The following is a 23,232-nucleotide window of genomic DNA, read 5'->3' on the forward strand; positions in this document are numbered from 1 at the left end:
TCCATAGCAAATTCTGTAGAGGAAGGAAATCCATTTGCTGTAGTCATGGAGTAAACAGGAGATGATGCTGTCATTTAGCCTGGACTTGGGAGGGTGTCTCTGTTAAAAAAAATTTTAGAAACTCACAAGCATCCTGCAGGGCAAATGGGTGGTATTTGGTTAGGCAATGAGGCTAGCAAGAATAAGAGGCTCAAGTAGGGCCAGTTTTAACTGCTACGGCATGCCACCTCCTCATAGCATTGCTTTATTTCCTGATATATCCACTTTATGTTTATTTCTAATTTGTGCATCTGGGAACGTATTTGTCAACAGACTTCTCTGGCAGACTGCAACACTGGTCACAGTGATGGCCCCTGGTGGAGGCTTAAATTCACACTTCTGGATAATGGCTTGAGACATGACAGAGAGAAAATACCTTACTGGCCACAGGCCCATCTTCTGCGCTGGCCAAAGGCAGGTGTTGAGGGGAGAGGAGGCAGCCAGAAGAAATACTGACTTAGAAGAATACTGACTTAGTGCAATCTCAGTGGCTCACGGGCTGCCTATATCCACTCATGTCCTTAGTGCGAGTGCTGTTGCAAAAGCCATAGACACCAGCCATGGATGGGCAGCTGGGCCACACCATCTCTCAGATGGCTCTGTGGCCAGTGCCCTCAGTTTCAAGGCTGGATCTGGTGGATGTATCTCCTCTGATGTGCGCTTCTCTACTATCTCTTCAACATGCCAGATAAATGTCTCTGCTGAACTGCTCCATGGGTAACTCACTGTTACTGCGCTCACATGTGAACACTGGTCCCAGAGCTTTTCACAGAGCAAGTGTTGGGATGAGGGGGAGATGAGGGGTGAAGCATTTGCTATACGCTGGTAACAAACAGCTCTATGCCCATTGTTAGCAGCCTGTGACTGTAGCTCTTCTGAAGGGCAGAATTATCCTGTTTCACCTCTAGGGAAAGCAGGGAGGCTGCTTTAGTGCGCATGAGTCTACCTAGCAAGTCTACTTCAGCTAAGTGAGGCCCTACCCTGAACCTGACACATACACAAGGTAATTTCTTTCTCTGCTTTCTTGCCAGGAGGTTTGCGCAGCACTTCCAGTTTCATCTAAGTTTGACCAGGGCCGAGGCTGCCATTTCAGCTCTTCCAGCCCCTGAGCAAGGGCAGCCATACACCTGAGTCACCATGGGCAAGATGGACAACACCTCTGTGGAGCTGAGCTCTCCCTCTGAGGTGAAACAAGCAGCCTTGGAAGAGCCGGAGCCCATTGCCCCAGAGGCCCCAAGCACCAAGAAGAAGATCCCAGACAGGGGCTCTTGGAAGGGGAGGTTTGACTTCCTACTGTCCTGTGTGGGCTATGCCATTGGGCTGGGCAACGTCTGGCGCTTTCCTTATCTCTGTGGCAAGAATGGAGGAGGTGAGTGTAGCAGAAATGCTAAGTCATGGCTTGAAACAGTGATTGAGCAGCTGGTGGGAAGACACAGCCAACCCAGGGAAGCTCAGGTGCATGCAGTGTACCAGAGTGACTGAAAGGGGGTGGAGCAAGGATCAAGCCCTTCACAGACCTCATTTAAGGGTTGGCAGTGGAGACAAGGGTAACTTGCTGGAGATCCCTGCCTGCTTGAGGCTTAAAAGGACAAGCAAATTTTCTTCCTTCATTTCTCTGCCCATGGCTACAGCATTTGGGCTTGTCCTCATTTGCTGCAGTCTATGACTTTGCTCCCTCGCTGTTATTGCTGTGTTTTCCATCATGTTGTAGCATTGCAGTAAGAGAAACATATAACATCTTTTCTCAATTTTGAGCAGCCTGTTCCCTGGACAGGCTCTGGGTTATGTGGGTCTGTGCAAGTGGCTAGTGGGCAGATGGAAACAGTGCTGGGCCAGAAATCAAGAGAGCTAGAAGGTCAGTTCCCTCCCCAGTTTCGGACTAGCTGCATGAATTGAATGAAATCATAAAACACACCATTGTGCTTTTCTTTGTAAAATGGTAATGTTTCTTCAGCATCATCACAGAGATGCCTTTGTAGAGGGGAATATGTGCTACTCTGACATCAGCAGAGCAGACAGCTCTTCTCCCCCACATCTGTCTCTCTGTGTTTTTGCCTTTTAGTAAATTAACCTTCCCTACCTCCTTAATGTGCTGCTTACCTCCTTGAGCTATTCCTCAGAGTTCCCCATAAGTCCAAATTCCTTCATCTCACCTTTCAGACGGTACGTATAGTTTATTATCATGTCAGCCTTCTTGTGCTGGTGATTACTTTCCTCTTAGCTCTCCCCTTCCCAGAGTTTCTGTCATGGAGTCGTAGAATCATTAATGTTGGAAAAAACGATTAAGCATGAGTGAATGTTTCCCCAATGTTGGAAAAAAAAACAATTTTGCAACACGAGGGTCATGTTCATTCATGCAGCTCTGAGGGTCTCCTGTTCTCACTTACTTTCTCCACACCTTTATCCCTTCCCTCAAGTTTCGTTTTCAAAACCTACTTCTTCTGTGGCTATCATGACTGTTTCTCATCGCTTCAGCTCACCCACACTGTCCCTCCCTTTTCCCACCATTTTCAGGGCTATGATGCAGGTTTCCAGTGCCCATACCTGGTACCAGTACCCATGTTTGCTCAGATTTAGCCCATCCTCTGCTCTGTGTTGGCTCTGCAATCTCAGACACACTGCATACATGGCTGCCCATCACATATATGCCTCGCATATAAAAGTGGGGATGGTAATACCTATAATTAGAGATTTATTTGAGATAAAATCAATCCTATTTATAAAACCAGCTGAGATCCTAAGAGGGACTGAACTGCGGAGGTGTAAAATGCTGTAATTAGCATTAGTAATGGCACAGGGGGTAATTTCTGACCTGGCAGCTGCAGGCACACCGAGGGACCAGCTGGCTGCCAGCCAAAGTGCTGTGCAGGTGTAATAGGGGAACCGGTACCTGTGTTCTCATTCCTACCTCACATGCTGGGCTGTGCAGCTAGTGGCAGCCTGCACCTCTTGTTCTGCTTACCCTGGCCTGCTCTGGCTGTTCCCACAGCCAGCAATGAGAAGCAGTGAACGTCTGATGCCTGTAAGGGACAGAAGTGACGCACACAAGCGTCACTGGCTGCCAGTGGGGAGCAGCGAGGAAGGGTCGTGCTGCATCTGATGGCAGCTCCTGGCACGGCCCCAGCGGAGCAGGCAGAGGGTGGGATACTAATTTTAGCATCCTTCATGTGAACTGCATGGGGTGTGGGCTGTGGGCTGCTTCCATTACGCACAGGCCAACTGGACTGAATGGAAATACCATGGCTTACTTACTGCCATCACATTGTATCAGCTCATGGCTCACTTGCTCTGTGCTGTAATCGGGCATGTAGTTAGGGGATATTCACCCTGGGTACAGCGGCCTTCCATGAGCCCCATCCGCTGCACAGAGCAGGCATCACCCCAAGAGATGCCTGGCTCCCCACTGGCTCTGTGTGCTGATGGATGCGTGTGCCCAGCAATGACTAACACTCAGCCCTGTGCTGTCCTTCTGATGTCAACAGAAATTTGCTGGACTCCAGTCTGACTCTAAATGTGGCTCAGAAGGTGCTAAAAATTGTCTATCAGATCCTGAGCTTGAATAACTTGAGAGAAACGTTTCTTTAAATAAGCATCACACACTTCTCATTTGCACTTTGAGATGCCAAGAAAAGGCACATAGCAGCTTGTAATGCTCAGCTCCTCATCCGTGGGCAGTGTTTGCTGGTTTAAGACTGCTATACCTCCCTATATGGCATGAGAGCTGAAAACTGCAGAGGGGTGTGAGGCCAGGCACACAGATTTTAGGTACAAATTCCTGAACTGATGTCATAGCTGGCAGTGCAGCTTTGGGTGTGTTCTTAGAGCGTGCTGAGGGACCTAGCCTTCCAGAGCAGTACCACCCCTGCCAATAGCCCTCAGCTCAAGGCTGCAGCCTGGCTGGTAGATTTGCTCCTATTCCAGAGGACTTTTGGTTAAGCCAGGATAAATTATCTGGGTTTACATGTTTCGGGTTTGTTGTCTTTTTATTTTTCTTGATAGTCTAATAAAACCTTTCACAAATCTTTTCTGGCCTGCTGTAGATGAAAAATGCTAATCCATCAGGGGAGTGGCCAAATTTCATTAGCTGCTAGCACAAAAGCCAGCCGAGCACTGTGTCCTCACCAAGCTCAGCCTACCATAGCTGTACACCAAAGCAGCATCCATGGCCTCTGGCTTTCTCATAGGCCCTGGGGCTGAACCTAGCCTATGGGCAGGATGCTGCATGGGCAGAGTCTCTCCAGCTGCCATCCTCAAAGCTCTCCCTCACCAAGCTCCTGTCAGAGGCGAGAGCCTGGGGTTGCATGCCAGCTTGCAATTCAGACTTACAGACACTGAGCTGCAGGCCCACAGCATGTTTTCTCCCCACCATCCACTGCCAGCTCCTCAGCACAACAGCTTTCAGTGAGTCCCATGCTGGGTGCTGGTACCTGCCTCTCCCAGCTGGGATCACTCCCTGCTTGACACGCAGGCATCCTCAGCTGGGTGCCCCAAAGGCAGCAGCTGCCACAGCCTTGATGCTTTCCTGCCCACAGAGAGCAGCTCGGGGAGCTTGGCTGGGCTCTGCAGGGAAGCTCTGCTGGCTGCCTCAGTGCTTGCTTTCCCTCTAATACTCGGAGAAGAAGACTTGGGTTGACAGCTGGGCCCTCCGGATGGTGCAGACATCAGTGCTACCCTGCACCTGGCCAGCTGTTGCTGCACAAATAGAATTCCTCTTTCCCCTGCCAGGATCTTCTGCAAGACTTAGTTCTATTCGGGGATAATGACAGGCTCCAGCACATGTACCAGACAGCTGGAAAATGAGCATTGTGCTGAGTCCTGGAAGTCAGAGTGACCTGAACTCGTACAGCCTTCAAATCGCATGGCGAGGCTCATCTATTTTGTTACTTCTTCTCATACTGGGGTACAAATAATCCATATGCTGGATAGCCGTACTTCTAGTGACAATAAGACTTCCATAGGGTCCATGCTAATAATAGGGTCCATAGAAATAATGTTTTCACTGGTAACTTCAAGGTAACTAGGGGAAGAGTGGGGAGGTGCACTAAGAGCAAATAGGGTTTTTGCCACAGATTCCCTGAAGGACTGAAACAGCTGTGAACTGAAAAAGCAGTGCCAATGCCCGATATTCCTGTGTCGATTTCCTCAAGGTGAAAGCACTGCTACAAGTAGAACAGAACTTCAATGACAGCAAGCTACCAATGTCAGCACCTGAGTGTTTGGTTTTGTTGTCATTCTGGGTTAAGCAGCACCCAAGTATCTACCAAATAAGTGAGGCTTAGCAGTATCACTAGCTATGGTGTATGTACTTACATTATATGAGGGATAAATATCCACAGTGGTATGAGCACAGAAGGGGAAGGCAGCGGTGATCTCAGTACGAGACATTATGAACACATCAAGCCCAGTTGCAAGTTGTCACCTCCAAGCAAGTCTGCTCATCGTCGCATGGGTGCTGATGGAGAAACAGAGAGGCATCTGGTAACACTGCTCCTTCTTTCAGGGGCCTTCCTCATTCCCTATTTCCTGACGCTAGTGTTTGCTGGGATCCCGCTCTTCCTGCTGGAAACTGCTCTTGGCCAGTACACCTCTGTGGGAGGACTGGGAGTCTGGAAATTAGCACCCATGTTTAAAGGTACTGTGCTGTAAGTTGGTAAAGGTGGTGATGTGCCTACAAAGATCTTCCAATGGTTTGGGAAGCAAAGCCCTGGGGACTGTGGTGGGGAGCAACTCAGGGACATTTTTTCCCTGTCCTTGACCCTTAAAATCTGGGGAAGTAATCAAATCCTGTTTATAAGGGGCAATCTAGCATACTGAAATTTTCACCTGGTGGATGTGGCTCTGGGCAGCCTGATCTGGTGGTTGGCAACCCTGCACATAGCAGGGGGGTTGAAACTAGATGATCATTGTGGTCCTTTTCAACCCAGGCCATTCTGTGATTCTATGATTGTATGATTCTATTAAATGGGTGGATGAGAAGCTCTCTTGAGAGCACAGTGTATCTGTGCTGTGTGCCACATGGGTAAATCACCTTGTTTTTTTCTGGCTCTGCCACAGAGCTTTCTGTGATGCCCAGGAGCTCACTTGAGCACAGAGACCTGGATTGATGCTGCTCTTTGTCTTCTTTTGCAGGAGTGGGGCTGGCAGCTGTGGTTCTCTCCTTCTGGCTGAACATCTATTATATTGTCATCATTGCCTGGTCTCTCTACTATCTCTTCAACTCTTTCACTTCAGTGAGTCACAGACTTCTATGACATGGCATTAGCTGTACAGTCCTTACTCCCTGCTTCCTGGGGAACAGTTTCTCACCCTATGAAGATGCATCTTAGGATGTGGCTTTGGTTTGTTCAGATGTCACAGACCTGGCTGGTCACAGTGCTGGTGTCTCCACAGGCAGCTTCAGGTGTTGGCTCACAGAAAGCGAGCCTTTCCTTTCTCCAGACACCTTTGCTTTCTCCAGAAAGCTCCTGGAAGGTGCCAGTCACAGAGCTTGGCTGACATCTGTTCCTTGCCCCTCCTAAATCTGAGTAGGGGTATTTTGAACCTGAACAGGGAACCCAGCTTGCCTGCTGCTGCTTCTGTCCTCTGAGATCCAGAGGAAATAGAGCAGCAACAAAACGTCCCCATGCCCTCCCCTCCTAGAAGAGCTGTGCTGCATCTCTGACGTGCAGGGTACTTGGTTGAAGGGCTGCTCTGCAGCTCTGCTTGAGCCTCTGCATTTCCTTCACAGCAAAATCACAGGATGGATGCAAATAGCTTGGGGGGGTGTGTGTGCGGGGGGGAACTGGGGTGTTCCTATCTGTCCCTCCACAGCCGTTGTGCAGAACCAGTGTGCTCCTTGCAGGCTCTGATGCCACAAAGCACTTAAAACACAGAAAATATCTTTAAAAGAGGCTGTATTCTTGTATGGTCAAGAAAGGATGCAAACATTCTCAAAGACTTAGTCAAGCTGGAGCCCAAGGCTTTATCTACAAAGGGAAATCATCCAGAATAGCCCTTCTGCATCCATCTACATGTCTTGGTCATGCCTTCTCTGTGCTCAGGAAACAAGACTGCTGCGTGCAGGGATGTATCTGAGCTGCTTATGCATGGCATGATGGGGCACGGGTGAGCTGCCTGTGTGCTCATACAGCCCATGATGCTGCAGCTTCATTGCTTGCAGCTCCAGAGCTGACCGTGTTCAATCTGCAGCAACGCACTACTACCGTGCTGTTAGCCACTGCATCAAAATATCCAGGAACTCCTCTGTAATGCTTAAAATCGGGGGAGGAGATGACGTGAAATAGCTACTGTGCTTCATATTTACTCGCAAGCTTATGTTACAATAATTTGTTCATATAGACAGACTTTTAGCCTCCAATTTGCAATGCTACATTGCTTTTCATATGTTGGGGCTCGGTATGAATGGGAGATAAGGAATGAATCAGTGTTTGTTCTTTGTGTAGAAAACTCCAACCACTTGTTTTGTGAAACTAGCCAAAAGCCATATTGATTCTAAACACAATATCCTTTGGTAGCTATTTTAATTAGTAGCTATTAATTACCAACAGTTAATTGGAAATAGCTTACTATCCGGGGAATTGCTACATTTTATTAGAGCTATGACATTGCCCTAATCATGTTCTTGATATAATTTCCTGGAAAAGTCTGCTTCACACTTAACTATTATTTTGGAAAACTGTTTAATGCCTTTTGCTGCAAAGCTTCTGCCCATCCAGATGAGCTGCTCACCCCCTTTGCAAAAACAACCTGTGTCTGTAGTTTAAAGAAAGACAGGTTTCACTCCTTGCTGGAGATGCTAACAACAGCTGTGCCCCCAGGACCTGCCATGGCAGAGCTGCGGGAATGCCTGGAACACCGACCGCTGCTTCTCCAACTACTCCCTGGATGACACCACCAACCTCACCAGCGCCGTCACCGAGTTCTGGGAGTACGTCACAGCCTGCCTACACCAGGTTTCTCCCCACTGCAACCATCCTACCTGTCTGCCAGGGCTGCTGCCCTCCCTGTCAACTCCAGACCTTGGAGAACTGGCTGCTAACTGGGGCAGGCACAGGATGGGGAGCACTGTGCGGTTGCATGTCAGATGAATGGAGAGTAATGGCCTCACTGCATCTATCCTTCTTCTCTTAGCCCCTCACCATGTGCCGCAGGTCCCTCTAGGTCTTGTGGGCTCTCATGCATGTCTGCATCTGGCCCTTCGCTCTCCAGGCACCACTGAGATCTCCAATCACCACACCCCTAGGGGTCAGACTTTCCCTTAACACAGCCTCTCCCACCCTAGGAGAAACATGCACCAGATGTCCGGCGGCTTGGGGGAGCCTGGATCCATCCGCTGGCCTCTGGCTGGCACACTGGCCCTGGCCTGGCTGCTGGTTTACTTCTCCATCTGGAAGGGTGTGGAGTGGACAGGCAAGGTATGGTGTGAGGAATGGGTTGTTCGGTGCTGTCAAAATGTCCTCCAGATTCACTTTAGTCTGAGTGTCTGTAACTAATGTTACGGTGCTTCAAGGCTGAATTGCAGTAGATGCTATTAAATTCTTGACATTTACCTTGCACGGCTGTAAAAATTGCTATGTTCATGGTAACTTTCAATCTAAGTGTAGAGAATAATTCTTCCCCACAAAGTCGCAGGTAAACGTTCTCAGTCTCTCTGAAGATTTGGGAAAGAGATTTTCAGAGATGACTACTGTTAACCCGCATCAGGACAGTTCTCCAAGATGATGAGGTCTATTCTAGGTTCCACCCTACAATAATAGCGTCTCTTGAAATGCTGTGAACTGAAAAGCACTCACCATCTCTTTAGAAAATCTTTCTGCTGCCGTTTAGGTATTGGTGAGATACCTATGGATCAGAAGTATACGATTATTCACTGTGTAGCATTTCAGACCAGGACAGTTGAGAGGTAATTGCTTAGTTTATTGAAATGGGAATGCTGAGATACTGAGGTGTGTTATTTAGAGCACAGCATGATGTTAGAGGGACAGTATTATGAAAGGGATAATCTACAGTGAAGATCAGAAAGAAGCACTTCAGAGGGAGGTCACCTCAACCGCTGACCCCTAGGGGTTCTCAGATGGGGTTTTGCTACACAGTCACAGCAAAGGCCCAGTGACTGCCATTACCTGTTGAGTGATGGCATATGCTTGCAATTCTCTGAAGAGTTGGAGTCAAGAGAGCTAATGTTTCTTGATGCATTGGACTAGTGGAATGCTGGCTTTAGCTCTGCAAAATAAGGATGCGATGATTTAAAGGGATTACTTCTGTGGACTAAATTTATCCTTCTGCAATCCTCTTGTCTTTGGGCAATCCATCTAGAATTTTGCCTGCTACTTTTGCGATTAGTGCATCCTTGCTTGTCTTTGGCACAGAGAAACAGCCAGAAATGTTACTTGCCTAGGAGTGTGAGGTGGAAAATACAAGGAGGATATCAATCAATTTCTTCTCTCTGGGGGCTGTGCAGGCTGCTCTCTCCGTGATTACAGGCTCAGCCTTGAACAGCAGTGCTTGGGGACCTTATACCCCTCAAAGGTGGTGGGGGATACACAGTGATGCAGTGCCACCATGGACAGGAATTACTGACAGTATCTATCCCATGGTATCTCCTGTAGGTGGTGTATTTCTCAGCCACCTACCCCTACTTCATGCTGTTCATCCTCTTCTTCCGGGGAGTCACTCTGCCCGGGGCCAAGGAGGGCATCCTCTTCTACCTCACACCTGACTTCAGGAAGCTCTCCGACTCTGAGGTTGGTTGCCTGGCTGTAAATGTCTTGCTGGTAGTTCTAATGCCCAGCTATCTTCATATCAGTGTTTCCTTCAATATTTTAAGAGAGAACTAAAACTGAAAAGGAATATCTCCCTACTTGGGTAGTCATTACCTTCACAGTTTGAGACAAAATTCAGGTTGTTAATGGGTGGAATGCCATGCAGCATCTCTGTTGTAATCAGGTGATATTGTCCATGAGGGATGAGAAATTACCCCAGCAAAGGAACCTCCCCTCTGGGTTGGGAATGCCTCATTGGGGGTTGGACTCGATGATCTCTGGAGATCCCTTCCAACCCCTACAATTCTGTGATTCTGTGATTCTGTGATTTCCTGACTGGCCCAGTGCTGGATAGCCTGCAGCCCACACTAACCCTGTGTAGCAGGTCATCAGTCTCTGCAGGGAAAGAGAGATGGACCAGAGACTGGGTAACGGCGAGCAGAGTCCACCAAGTTGACTGCATGGTAGAGGACAGACACAAAGCTTGTTCCCTTTCTGCAGGTCTGGATGGATGCAGCCACACAGATCTTCTTCTCCTATGGCCTGGGGCTGGGGTCCCTGATTGCACTGGGGAGCTACAACACTTTTCACAACAACGTCTACAGGTCTGTTGGGTTTTCCTGGCTCTGTTGGGTTTTCCTGGCTCTGTTGAGTTTTGGTGGTGGAAGCAGCAGAGAATCACGCATTGTGACCATCGTCAAATGGCCAGCAGAGCCCCCCTCTGCTACTGCTCTGAGTGCTTGCAGGGATAGAGGCATCACAGCAAGTCTGGGTGCCTGGCCTCTGCTGTCTCCCTCTGTCACTAAGCAACTAAGGGGCACACTGCCTCCTCCCTAGTGGGGAAGGCTTAGTCTTCTCTTTGCCCACCCTTTGTTCCTCGTCTATTTGGTAGGGACCTGAAAATGGCTTCTTTTCTTCCTTTCTCTTTTCCAGAGACTCCATTATTGTTTGCTGTATAAACTCCACCACGAGCGTATTTGCTGGATTTGTTATTTTCTCTATCGTGGGCTTCATGTCGCACATCACGAAGAAGTCAATTTCAGAACTGGCCTCCTCAGGTGAGCAAACGTGGCAGCAGTGCCAATAATACCCGGAATATCTTTTCCTTCCCTGACCCCCCAACATCACCTCTTAAGGTTTGTATCTCTCTGCATTGTTATTCAGGAGTTGTTCTTTAGTTAAAATGCAGGACTCAGATCTTAGTATTTTCCTGGGAAACCTTTATATGTTGTGCATGTGTAAAGGGCCAGATTCTCTGTCACTGGTATAATGATAGTTTGTGTATTGGTGTAGCCAATACCACTTCACACACTTGAAGATCCACCATGGGAAGTTTCCACAAGTCACCCAAAATAGCAAACCCAGGTACAAATGCAACAGCAGCATTTTTAGAGAAATTTGTCCATGTGTGTGGGATGCTCCCAGGTCTTTCTTCTCCATGACCAAGCACACAGCCATCTTTGTATGTTTTCTGCCCAAGACCAGTCTGAATCACCAGACATTCACTGCACACCAATTCCTGCTGCAGGGAGCATTCCTGACTCCTTTTAATGTCCACCTGCTTTCAGTGGTGAGGTTTTGTGAGCTTTGGCAGTGGAATATTTTGTCTGTTTGCTTTCTGAAACCTTTCTTGGAGAACATTTGCCTCCTCACATACTGCCTACGTTCTCAGTAGATGTGATCAAAGCTTGGTGTCCTTTTTCCATGCAAGATTTTGAAATCGTGATCTCTGAATAATTTTTTAAAAATGTAGATGAGACTGTGTCTTTTTGCCCAAAGATGTATTTTGAAATTGCTGTCTTTCCAGAAAAACCTTTTATCTCAAGTAACAGCATTATGTGACGGGGGGAAAAAAAAGACACCAGCTTCAAATTTCATTTTTTTTTTTCTAGCAAAGTGCTCCAGTTCCATTTGGTAGCAGTGATTTGATGACTGTCGCTGGCAGGAGGAGAAAAGGCAAAGCATCTCCCCAGTCATTGCTGCCTCCCATCCCACCCCTGTGCACCCAACGTGGTTGGTGTGTCATGGGTAACATCTCTTGTAGTAACTTCCCGCAGTTTCTGCCTGTCATCACTGTTTCTCTTCACTGTTGCTCATCACTATGACTTTCCATCAAACACTTTATAAATGTGAACTCATCTCTCATTTCACTTCTGCAGGCCCTGGACTGGCTTTCCTCGCCTATCCGCAGGTTGTCACCCAACTGCCCCTGTCCCCACTCTGGTCGATCCTCTTCTTCTCTATGCTGATGATGCTGGGCCTGGATAGTCAGGTGAGGCAGCCCAGAGACAAAAAGGGGTAAAATACAAAGATATTTTTGGACCTCATGGTGGTTTTCCCTTCTGCACCTTGAGTCAGTGTTTTTTCACAGATTCTTTCACATGAAAAAAACTCTCTTTTGTGGTCATCACCCCTGCACTCTTCTCATATGCTGCAAGTGGGGTGGTATCGGAGCACCTTCACCAACCTGGATTTCCTGTGAGGCACAGTAAGAGAATGCCATTACTTTGGCTTACTGTTGCAGGTTGGAGTAGAAAGTCCCCAGCACATACCAGTCTCCCACTAGACCATATCTCTCTGCCATGGCATTGGCAGGTTGCACTGAGAAAAGCAGCGATGCAGCATCTGAAGCAGTGGGAATAGTGGTTTGGTGCAGTGTTTTGGCACTGTTTTTAATAACTAGCATAGTCCTGAGCAGAGGTGAAGTGCTCTGCTGCTTGAGCTCCCAGGCTGGCTTCGTAACGAGCAGGTAGAAAGAAGCCATGCCTTGGGAAAATATTGCAAAACAAAATAGTATGGGCTCTGTATTTTTTTTTAACAAGTAATGACACGTTTTTAATCTGATAATTTCGTATAAATGTAGCTATCTGGTGAGGCAGTCCCTCTGGAGGAGAGGGTGCAACAGAAGCCTTCAAAAGTGTGTGCCTGCCTGGGTCTGTCACATCCTTCCCTGTAACAGCATGGTCTTTCCATGCTGTGCTAAGCCTTAGAACAAAATGGACTCTCTCCTGGGTTACACATAGCCTTCATAAAACCAAATCTAATTCCTGATCAGACTCCCTGACCTGTCATACTTTGTTTCCACGAAAAATACAATCAACCATACCTGCTTTTCAGTTACAGCACGCTCCCACAAAAACACATCCTGGAGCTCTCAGCTGCATTAGCACAGACATTATTTGGCAAATAATTTCAAATAATGACTAAACGTTTCGAAAGAAGCTCCATTTACAGAAGAAAAAACAAAACCAAAAACCACCGCTCTCCATGGATTATTCACTCAGCTCCAGTAAATAGTTTCAGACATGACAATAAGCCCTCAAAGCACTGTGTGGAATTTATTTGCTGCATTTGCTTCTCAAATACCACTTGAAATTCTCCAGGTCCCTCCACCAGCCGGTCTTGGAGGGCGGGCCGTCTGTGGGGGGCTATCACTGCCTGGAGGAGGAGTGGGGAAAGGAGGCACCAAATGGAAAACAAGTTTTTAAAGAAGGGCAGATAAATAGATGGGAAGGAGCTTTCTGCATGCATGGTGGCACTCTGAGTCAATCACACGATTTACAGAACGGCAGCTTAGCCGTATAAAACAACACAGGCTGCAATTACACATGCATTTTGAAGTATCCATTTCAAAAATGGCAGTTTTGATATGTGCTTGTTTTAAATAGTGTTTGTGGTACTTGCAGATGAGGAGCAGCTGCTTTCATTAGGGCACAGCAGGGACCCTCACCACCCTCCAGGCATGGGGCCAGAGGGGTATGGGAGCCTGGCCAGCAAGGGAAGGTCAGGCTGAGGTCTGTGTGATGCAGCGATGAGACCCATCCCCTCAGCAGTGCTGCAAGGTGGTTCACTTGTGTCTTTGAGGCTCAGCAAAGAGCTCAGCAGTGCAGCTCCATCTGCCTCTCTGCCATCATGCTCATCTCCTCCACAGTGCCTTGAATGCAAGCAGTGACCTACATTGATGTGTGCACCTCCCTCCTATGCCCCCACTTGCTGCTTGTGGTCCTTAATGTTTGCTCTGCCTCTGATCCACTCCGGCTTTAGCTCTCTTGCGTCTAGACCCTCTTGCATAACATGCTAATGCTTTCTTTTAACCTACCAGTTTCCAGGTCAGGCGTTTTACTCCCCAAGGGAGCTGACAAGCCTTGTGACTGCAAGCCTGCATCTGCCCTTTGCGAGACCTGCCTCTTGCAGGTTATTCATGAGGATTTATGGCTGAGAATAGTAAAACCCATGCTGCACATCTGGCAGCTGTGGTTAACCTTCTCACAGGTCCTGGTCCCAGTCCCGGTCCTGCTCAGGCCACAATTCTCCTTCTGGTTATTGCTGAAGAGGAATAGCACATCCTCAGCACTGTGAGGATGGGGGAGAGACTGCCAAGTCCAGGTCATTCAACCCAGCAGCTCGTGATGGTGATCATGCACCAAAATGGGAAAAAAGAGAGAAGTGACTGGAAATAAAACCTGTAGGTGAAAAATGTTATCGTGGCCCCAAAATCAGCAGACTCTCCTCACTCTTGAAAGCAGCACGCTTTCCCCCAGCTGCCTGCTTATCCTGGGGATAAGGTTAGGTATGTGGGCTGGGAAAGTAAGACCCTAGGCCACACATGGGCCTGCAGTCCCAAGGCTGTAAGTAGAGTCCCTCCAGCTCCTGTAGCTCCCTGCAGTCTGAGGCTGACAGAAGGTCATTTCCAATGAATTGTAAGAAGTTCTGTTTTAGGGCTTGAAAAACCAGCATGGCACTGCTTGGTTCCCCATTTTACCTATTACATGCTGGAATCCCCTCATGCCCACTCTCTCCCTCAGTCCCTCCCAGCCCTCGTCCCTCCCTGCCTTGCCCAGTGCCAGGTTCTGGCCATGCATCCATGCGGAAGGAATAGCTTTCGACAGGGTTGGTTTCGTCATGCTGATGCTTCACACTGTGGTGCCAGCTCTGTCCTGACTCTTGTAGACAGTGAGCAGGTGGGATAGGGTGAAGAGCTCGCTGACAATGAGTATACAGACAGATTAACCCATGCTCTAATGGCAAGGGATGCTTTAATGGACATTTAAAGGGATGCTTTATGTTGGACACAAGTCCTACATAAAAGTCTGAGCTCATTACAAATTCCAAACAAAGCAATTGAGCTTGGGCTCTCTGGGATGCAGCTTTCCGTACTGCAGCATGTGGAGATAAAACCCCAGGCAGGAATATTGCTCTTTGCCTCTCTCTGTGTCCCAGAAGCCAATGGGATGTCAGCTCCTCTACTATCCCTGCACAGCAGTAGGAGTTACTCAGATGTCTGGCTTTGCTTCCATAGATTTTTCCAGTGTTCTGCTGCTCTTTTTGTCTGTGTATTTCTACCTCCATCTCTATTGATTGCTTTTTTTCTTGTCTCAAATCTGAACCTAAAAATGCCCCCACTTTCTACAGCACTCTCCTGGGGGACAGAGAAGTCTCTGATATCCATCTGTCACTGCCACTGCACTGGTTTGTATGTTCACTGAGGGTGACCGGGGAAACCAGGAGCTTGCTGCCCTCATCAACTTCCCAGTGGTTTTGCAATGGGCAAGATGTGCTCTCTGAGAGCTGTATGTTACCTGTGGTTCCTAGGAGCAAGACCTGAAAGTGAATCTCATAATTTAAGAGGAAATAGGAGAGAAGGATGTGCTTCACACATACACAACTTGCTATAGGGCAGATCATGGTACAGACAGCATTAACTCACTGTGTCTAGTACAGCACAGCTCTAGAACAACCACATGCTGTGAGGATGGTCTTTGAATGTACTACATGCATTTTAATGCAGCGCGTGAAAAAAGGGAAATAAACTCAAGGAACAGGTAGTCAGAGATGTTGTTGTTAATACTTGCATGTGGGACTGGACAGTGGGTGATACAGCAACATGATGAGTGCTTTAGATCACTAAACAGCACAAGCATTGCTGCAATATGCTGAGAAGAGCACACCAGGGAAAAGACGAGCATATGTGCCAGCAGCAGAGCTGTTGCTGTGATGGAAAGGCTGGCAGAGCTGTGGAGCAGGACAGCAGTGGGGTGGCCCTCGAGAGTTTGAGGGGAGGCAAAGGTGGAGATGCATCTCAGCTAATTTTAGGCATCTAAGCTCAGTGTTTTTAATTCCCTGTATAATCAGTGAAGAGAGAGAGGTACTTTCAGGACGTGATTCAGGGCAGCTCTGTGCAGAGCCTTCTTTTCTACTGTCTGCAGATGACACTTAAAGTAATGAGGCTGTCAACACTGGGGTTAAATGTAGGTAGGGGTGATGTCAGGCTAAGATACTTACAAATGTTTCCTTGGTGTTGTCTTTTGCTGCAGTTCTGCACCGTGGAGGGGTTCGTTACCGCCCTGATGGATGAATATCCTCATATCCTAAGAGCCAGGAAGAAGATCTTCATAGCAATAGTCTGTTTCATCTCTTATCTCGTTGGATTCTCCAATATCACCCAGGTACAGACAGCCATGCTTGTACGTCCATTCCTGGCACCTGCCCAGTCACCCACGGATTTCACAGGAGCACCAAAAGCTTTAGGAGAAGTGACAGCATCTGTAGGAGCCATCCCAATTCTGGACATATGGGCTTATCATTGCTGTCACATCTCAAGTGATGCCTCCATAATTGCTGCGGCCATCCTGTAGTCAGCCTAGTGTGTTCTCTTGCTATTTGCAATAAGGGCTCAGGCCAGCAAAGCCCATCCTGAAGGAACACTTGGTGCAGAGGGTTAAGATAACATAAAGACCAGTCTCTTGGAGCCCTGAAACCTCTGGGGCTGAAGCCAAGGTTTATGTATGTGAATATAGGACTGAGTAGTCTGTAGATTTGTGAGGTGCAAAGCAACAAAACTCCTGGGAGGGGCAGAGTGAACTAATTAGGTGACTCCAACTAAAACAGGGATAAGTAAGAAAGCCTCACGAATCCCCATTTTTTCTACGTGCCGTTGGCCATACCTGAACAAGCTGGCTAATTGCCTTCAAGAGCACACCAGTTTTTCTGCTGGGAACCTGATTCCAGTGGAAACATTTCAGCGCCTACTCTCCTGTCTGGAGAAATTAACATTAAAGCCAGCAGATGTAGTTAGTAGCAATTGAAGCAGCTGGCTGATATTGTCAAACATAATCCATAACTAAACTCCTTGACCCTGGCTTTGTCTCCTCAGGGTGGCATTTATGTTTTCAAGCTGTTTGATTACTACTCAGCCAGTGGCATGTGTCTTCTCTTTCTTGTCTTCTTTGAGACCATCTCAATTTCTTGGTGTTATGGTAAGCAAAAAAAGACCTTGTTTCTTTCTTGTCTCTACGGGCAAAGGGTGATTTTTTTCAAAAGCATCCAACAGTGAAGGCAATAAAAGATTTGTAACTGAAAATAGTTGAGGCTGATAATGCCAGAAAATCAGGAGCAGGAGGCTATCATCTCTCTTCCACAGACCACCACAAAGACCTGTGCACTAACTGGCAGATGCCTATGGTCCTGCCTTCAGCTCCTCCTAAGACACCTGCAGTGTGCAAGATGACCCTGTGTTTGTGTCCCCATCCTTGGGCCCCTCAGATAATGGCTCTTACACCACAGCGTTGTCACCTTCTTGCTGTGGCTGACCTTTGCTCTCTCATGAGAAGAGATGGAGCCTATGGGGCACAGAGATGGGATGCTTTTCTCAACAGCCTTTTCTTTTAGGTGTGAACAGATTTTACAGAAACATCGAAGAAATGATCGGCTACAAACCTTGCATCTGGTGGAAAATCTGTTGGGCATTTTTCACTCCTCTTGTCTGCCTGGTAAGAACAGAAGGGTCATATCTGCAGGAGTGAATCCAGAAGGGCCTCTTAGTTTGGAAGGGCTGTAGGGGATACACTACATTTTAATTCCACTAACGGTCTGTCCATAACTGCAAGGTACCTGGGATAGGCAAAGTACAGCCGGAAATAGCGAGTAAGAAAGTCTTCAGAGTTAATTACTTAATCTAAAAGATGCTCTCAGTTCTTCTATCTGAGACGTCAAGAGACAAGCAAATAATTTACTGTATTTAAAAGCTGTTATTGGTAGAAGAGAAGGTTCTCAGCCACTGCGTCTCCTGCACTGGTGCCTAATAGGCTTGTCAGAGCAAAAGACGCCAGCAAATACAGTACAGCTGATGGTGGAGCAATTTTGCTTTTGCTGGTTCTCACATTTCCAGCAGTGGTAGAACAAAGAATGGTGTGAGAAGACCAATGATAGGAAGTTAAGGGCTCCTGAGGCCAGCTGTAAAGATGCTGTCAACTTGGTTAGGAACTGCTTGCAAGGGCACTGCTTATCTGAGCGGTCTGGTGAAGAAGGAAATCAGGGTTATTCTAGTTCTAGCTTTCAGCATAGGGTAGTCAGGGGGGAAATGATACAAAATTAAGAGATGAGGGGCTGAAAGCTTCTATAATAATTTAAGGAGCTGTTGGATTGCCGTAAGACTGTTTGGCACTAAGAGAGTGATGAAGGGAGAAATTAATGGATGTTTCTCTGATCTTGCACACCCTCACTTGCAATGGCTGGTGTTCTTTTCCCAGGGTGTGTTCTTATTCAGTGTGGTGGAAATGACCCCTCTGACGTTGGGCAAATACATCTATCCTGCATGGGGACAAGGTATTGGTTGGCTCATGGCGCTGTCCTCCATGGTACTGATCCCAGGATACATGCTGTACAGCTTCTTCACCTCAACAGGGACTCTCCGGCAGGTATGTATGACTTTGCCACTCCTCTTCTGTGAAGAAGAAATCCTTAAGATTTTGTAACACAGAGAAATCCCATTCCCAGCGGTCCCTGGCTGTGAGCAGTTACCTGGCACTTTTCAGCAGAGACATCAGCATCCTCCAAGCATGAAGCTTGAGATAACTCAGGGCTCAGACCTGCTAGTGATGGAGACAGCTTTGCAAACAGCAGTCAGCGTATGAGGGGGATAAGAAGCAAGGCGGAAATCTGTACAGAGCCCAAAATACCTGCATTTCTTTGATCTTGCTTAAAATATATTTTTTTAATTCTTGATTTGAGCGAGGTTATATGCAGCAGTGAATCACGAATCTCTGTATGTCATACATGGTAATTGCTGTTGAGATCTTATTTACAGTGTTGACGTTCAATCTTGAGAGCGCTGTGCATAAAGTCCCCGTCTCGATGCTGTCTGCTGTGAGCTACAGGTGCGAGCAGTCACTGCAGGGGTGCTGCTGATTTATGACTTTCCCAGCCTGCCTTCAACAGCCAGCTGGGGCCATCTAAACCCCGCCAGTTTAGTTCGTGGATGTCATATTTTGAGTAATGTTTAAGTCCAAATGCTTTGGCTAGAGCTGCTGGGTTGAGATCAGCTTCAGGCCCTCTGCTTCTGAGGTCAGGTTGCAGGTGGATTTGACTTTCCTTCCTCCCAGCTCTCTATTTAGATGAGATCTGCTACAGGATCTGCCTGGGTCTGATGTCTCAGATGAGCTTTCAGTTTCTGGTCTCTCATTTGAGTTCACGTTCTGATTCTTACTGTTTGTATTGGGAGCAGCTTTGAGGTTCTGCAGCACTCAGACCTATGTAATGCCAAGCCAATAGGATGATGCTGGGTTGAGGGCCAGCTGTGGTTCCACTAGGAAAGTCTTACTCAGATTTCTAGAGGGCTTCTTAACCCCTCATAATAGGAGCTGGAAAAGGGGGAAAAGGGAATTCTGGCAAACAGATATGTTTTCAATCCTGTTCCCATTAGGGATGTGACAACACATCTTGGCATCTGGGGGAGCCAAGCCAGCCTGTGGCTCTCCTGGAGTAGCTGCACTGCTGGCTGAGGGCTTCTGCTCCTGGTGCTCATAGATCCAAAGAGAAGCAGCAGATGGCAGCAGGAGGGAGGCAGGTTTTTGTGTGTGTGTGCGTGTTCCAGAGAGATGGAGAGAATTTTTGGCCTCTTATATGCACAGATCCTGGATTAGTTTGTAATAGAGCTGAAGCTGGAGGGAAATTAGATGCCAATGCTGAATAAAGTGATTTTGACAGACAGGGAAGATTACAAGTCATTTTGATCCTACTGAGCATGAATGTGAGGGGAAAAGAAAAGACCATGAATGGCAGAAGCAGCTCAGTGATCGTTTCAGGGAATTCACCCAGCAACAGCCACTTCAGCTGAGCTGGAGAGTTGGAGCTTGTTTCCCTTTGCTGCAAAGAGCTTCTTCCTGGCTTAGTGATGCCTATTCAGGTCGGGCTCTATTTTCCTCTGCCTTCTCTTTTGCAGCACCAGTCCCACTCTGGCAGACAAAGTGACTCATAAGCATTCATCACTCCCGATGCTCAGTCTGCATGCTTCCAGTAATGACTTGCCCCTCTGTATCTTCCTGGGTTCTGGCTTCATTTTATTGCTCTTTACAGTTTTCATTTGATCAGTTTATGGCGGTGGGAATCACTGCTGGTGCAAAGGTTTGTGCAGCTGGACAGGTCTGATCCACATTAGAGTCACAGACCGTGACCTGTCAGCATGCTGCAGTTGGTTAATGACATTTCACAGGAAACCCTAGCTGCAAAAACGGGGAAGCTTGGAAAATGGCTTTGCTCTGAAGTCTGTGCCATTACAGCTCTCCCTTGCTCCCATTAGCAGCAGGCACTGCCTGGTGGCTGTTTCCCCATGTTATAAAGGTGATCCCTGCACTTCAAGTAGAAGTGCTCTGCACAGAACCAAAGCAGGGGGCTCACATGGCCTGGCAACAGAGATAGATAGAGTGGTGCTGCAAGGGCATCCCCTGCCACGTTACCATCCCCTCACGCTGGCAATAGGGCCACCCCAAGGTTGGGGGCTGGGGATCCCAGTCTTCAGCTGACACCCTGTCTCCCCTTGTTCCCGAGCAGCGTTTCCAGCAGATGACGCAGCCCCAGCCAGATGTGCAGGTGCAGAAGAATGGCCTGCAGCCGAAGACGTCTCTGAATGGCAGGGGATCAGAAGCTGCCGTCTAGGAGGAGAGCCGGAGCTCCTCGCCCTGCCCCATAGCTGCCCACACCATGCCATCCCTCCAGTCCCTCTGGCACAGCCCGCTGCCCCCGGCTCTGCAATGGCTTTGCATGAGAGGACCCAGCAGAGGAACTCCAGCACCTCTGTTCCCTCAGCAGACCCCGTGTCACATCACTGACTGTCTCCATCATGCAACACTCTGGCCCAGGCTCTCAGAGAGGAGCAGCCTGTAGCCTCTCGACCAGAGGTGGTATTTCTAGAGAGCTTAATGCTGACGGTTCACTGTTTCTCCCTTCATTTTGCATTTCCATGTGATCCTACACAGCATGCCCCATAGTACGCAGCCTTGCTTCACCCCAGAGAGCCACGTGCCACCAGGTTCAAATCTCAGATGGTGATCAAATGATGTAGCATAAAACAGTGCTAGCAAATGCAACTCTGGATGGGATGTGGCAGATCAAGCAATTCCAGTGAGGAGCCCTGCATGTTGGTAGCAATAGGACATAGCTCAAACTGAAGAAAGGCATCAGGAGAGGATGCAATACTCTTAGGTACCATGTTTCAGCCCTGCACATCTCCAACCATTACCACCCACCCAGCAGGTTGGCCCATGAGCCACAGTCAGGTGCAGAAGACAGCCCCTCTCTTCTGGAGAGCCTTGCCCTTTGCAGCTCTGTGCAGCAGCCACACCTTGACCTGAAGATCTGAATGTACAGGCTGGATCTTGTAAAGCTGAAAGGCAAACACTGAGAGCTGCAATCACAGTTCATCACAATTAATCTCAGCTAGTTACAGAAGTATCATTCTTCCTTATCCTGTAATTTTATGCACTATAGTGTATCTGAAAATTTGTATTCCACTTTCACCCATGTTTATAAACTGGGCAATAAAGGAGCCCACTCATATCCTTTGAGAGGACATCTCTGCTGAGGGCACTTCATAGAATCATAGAATCATTGCTGTTCGTCTTTGGTCTTTGCATGAATGACCTTTACTACAAATCCTGCTTTCACCTGTGATTCCCAGTCACATCACCTCCCTCCCCTTAAAGGCCAAGAACTTCAGAAGTGGGTAATGGGCAAAAAAGTCAGTGCTTGAATGAGGCCCGAAAACTGTGAAAGATCTTCATTTTCTAAGGGTATTGGGGCAACCCCAGCCTCAGGTAGAGGAAGCTGGAGTCAGCAGTCCTTTTGGAAACTCTTGGCCAAGAGCTCCCTTGCACATGGCAGGGCTTCACTCCTGGGGCAGCAACGGTGTTACCCTACGCTGGTTTTCTCAGGGTAACAATATTCAGTGAGAAATAGCCATCCACTCAGCTTCCTCCCCATCATTTTCTCTTTGTCTCTTTCTTTTGTCATTGTCTCTTTGTCCCCTTTCATTCTCTTGCCACGTTTCTTCCCAACTCCCATCCACCCAGTGGAAATGAACTACTTCAATGAGCTTTGTCCTCCTTTTTTGCTGGTACTACCACAAATTGCAGCTCTCCCTTCTCTTCCTTCTATTTCTATCTGTGTTTCCAGCCTAATTTCTCTCCTTCTCTCACATCTCCTCCTACCACCCTTGTCACTTTTCCCTGCCTGTCTGTGGCTCAGCTGTGAGCTCACTCAGCCCTCTACCCTCAGCTGCCCAATCCCTAAAGTCCTACACCCATCCCAATATCACAATTATAACCTGTTCCAGCTGTCTTTTCCCTCCTTAGATCAGAGTGAGCTGTGCCAAGCAATATTATTGCTTGCCTTACAAAGAGAAGGCTCTCAAACCTCGCTCCACCAGTTTCTGCAGAGTTGTGCCTGCTCTGAAAGACTTTGCAGCATTTCCTGGTTTTGCACTATCCCACATCCACCACCAGATATTTGGATCTGCCAAGCCTGGTGTCTGTGGCTGTGCAGGGAGGATCTCGCCCTTTGCCAGCTCTGCCCTAGCAGCCATTGCCCTTCTCTAGCACTTCAGGTCTCTCACCTCCATTGCAGTCAGTCTTCCTGCTCAATGGCAATGCAGGGATGGGGCTGGATCCGTTAGCTCACCCCCCGTCCCAGAATGCTACCCATGTGCAGACACGGTGAAGCAGCCACATGCACTTGGTGACTTCTTGGCTGTAGATTTCGGACACCAGCTGAAGAGCTTGTGACTCCCATAGCCTCAGGTCTCCTGTCCTCCTGCTTCCCCACGGCACCCAACACCTGCTGGCGCTTGGCATAATCCACCCGAAACCTCTTAATTCTAAGGAGCTATTTAGGGAGCTGTGCTCAAATCCCTTCAAAATCCTCTTTTTCCTGAGGGCTGCAAAAAAATGAATGTCTTTACCCCCATGCCCGGTGCAGCAGCTGCAGGAGCTGTGGGTGATGTAGAAGGCCTTAGGATGGCTTTGATGCTGCTCAAGCACCACAACCCTGGAGATGCAGGGTCGATCCTCCCCAGGACAGGGGAGTTCATCCACCTGCAGCCCCAGTGTGCTCCAGCAGCTGGTCATGAATGTGTGAACGTGTGTGTAAGATGTGCAGTACC

The 23,232-nt window shown here is 48.1% G+C and overlaps 1 protein-coding gene across 1 annotated transcript; it reads left to right on the forward strand.

Annotated features, from left to right (window-relative positions):
* The first annotated feature begins 1,073 nt into the window (after positions 1–1,073).
* On the forward strand, positions 1,074–21,793 carry LOC128073113 (sodium- and chloride-dependent GABA transporter 1-like). The gene is made up of 14 exons (XM_052667513.1): positions 1,074–1,408; positions 5,540–5,671; positions 6,169–6,269; positions 7,857–7,966; positions 8,321–8,453; positions 9,648–9,782; positions 10,302–10,405; positions 10,734–10,858; positions 11,960–12,072; positions 16,115–16,246; positions 16,954–17,056; positions 17,469–17,569; positions 18,329–18,496; positions 20,628–21,793. Exons 1-14 carry the CDS (start codon positions 1,177–1,179, stop codon positions 20,730–20,732), a joined length of 1,794 nt encoding a protein of 597 aa, XP_052523473.1. The 5' UTR covers positions 1,074–1,176; the 3' UTR covers positions 20,733–21,793.
* Positions 21,794–23,232: the final 1,439 nt, after the last annotated feature.

The sequence above is a fragment of the Tympanuchus pallidicinctus genome, unplaced genomic scaffold (genome assembly GCF_026119805.1).
Source record: "Tympanuchus pallidicinctus isolate F22 unplaced genomic scaffold, pur_lepc_1.0 scaffold8, whole genome shotgun sequence".
Lineage (NCBI taxonomy): Eukaryota > Metazoa > Chordata > Aves > Galliformes > Phasianidae > Tympanuchus > Tympanuchus pallidicinctus.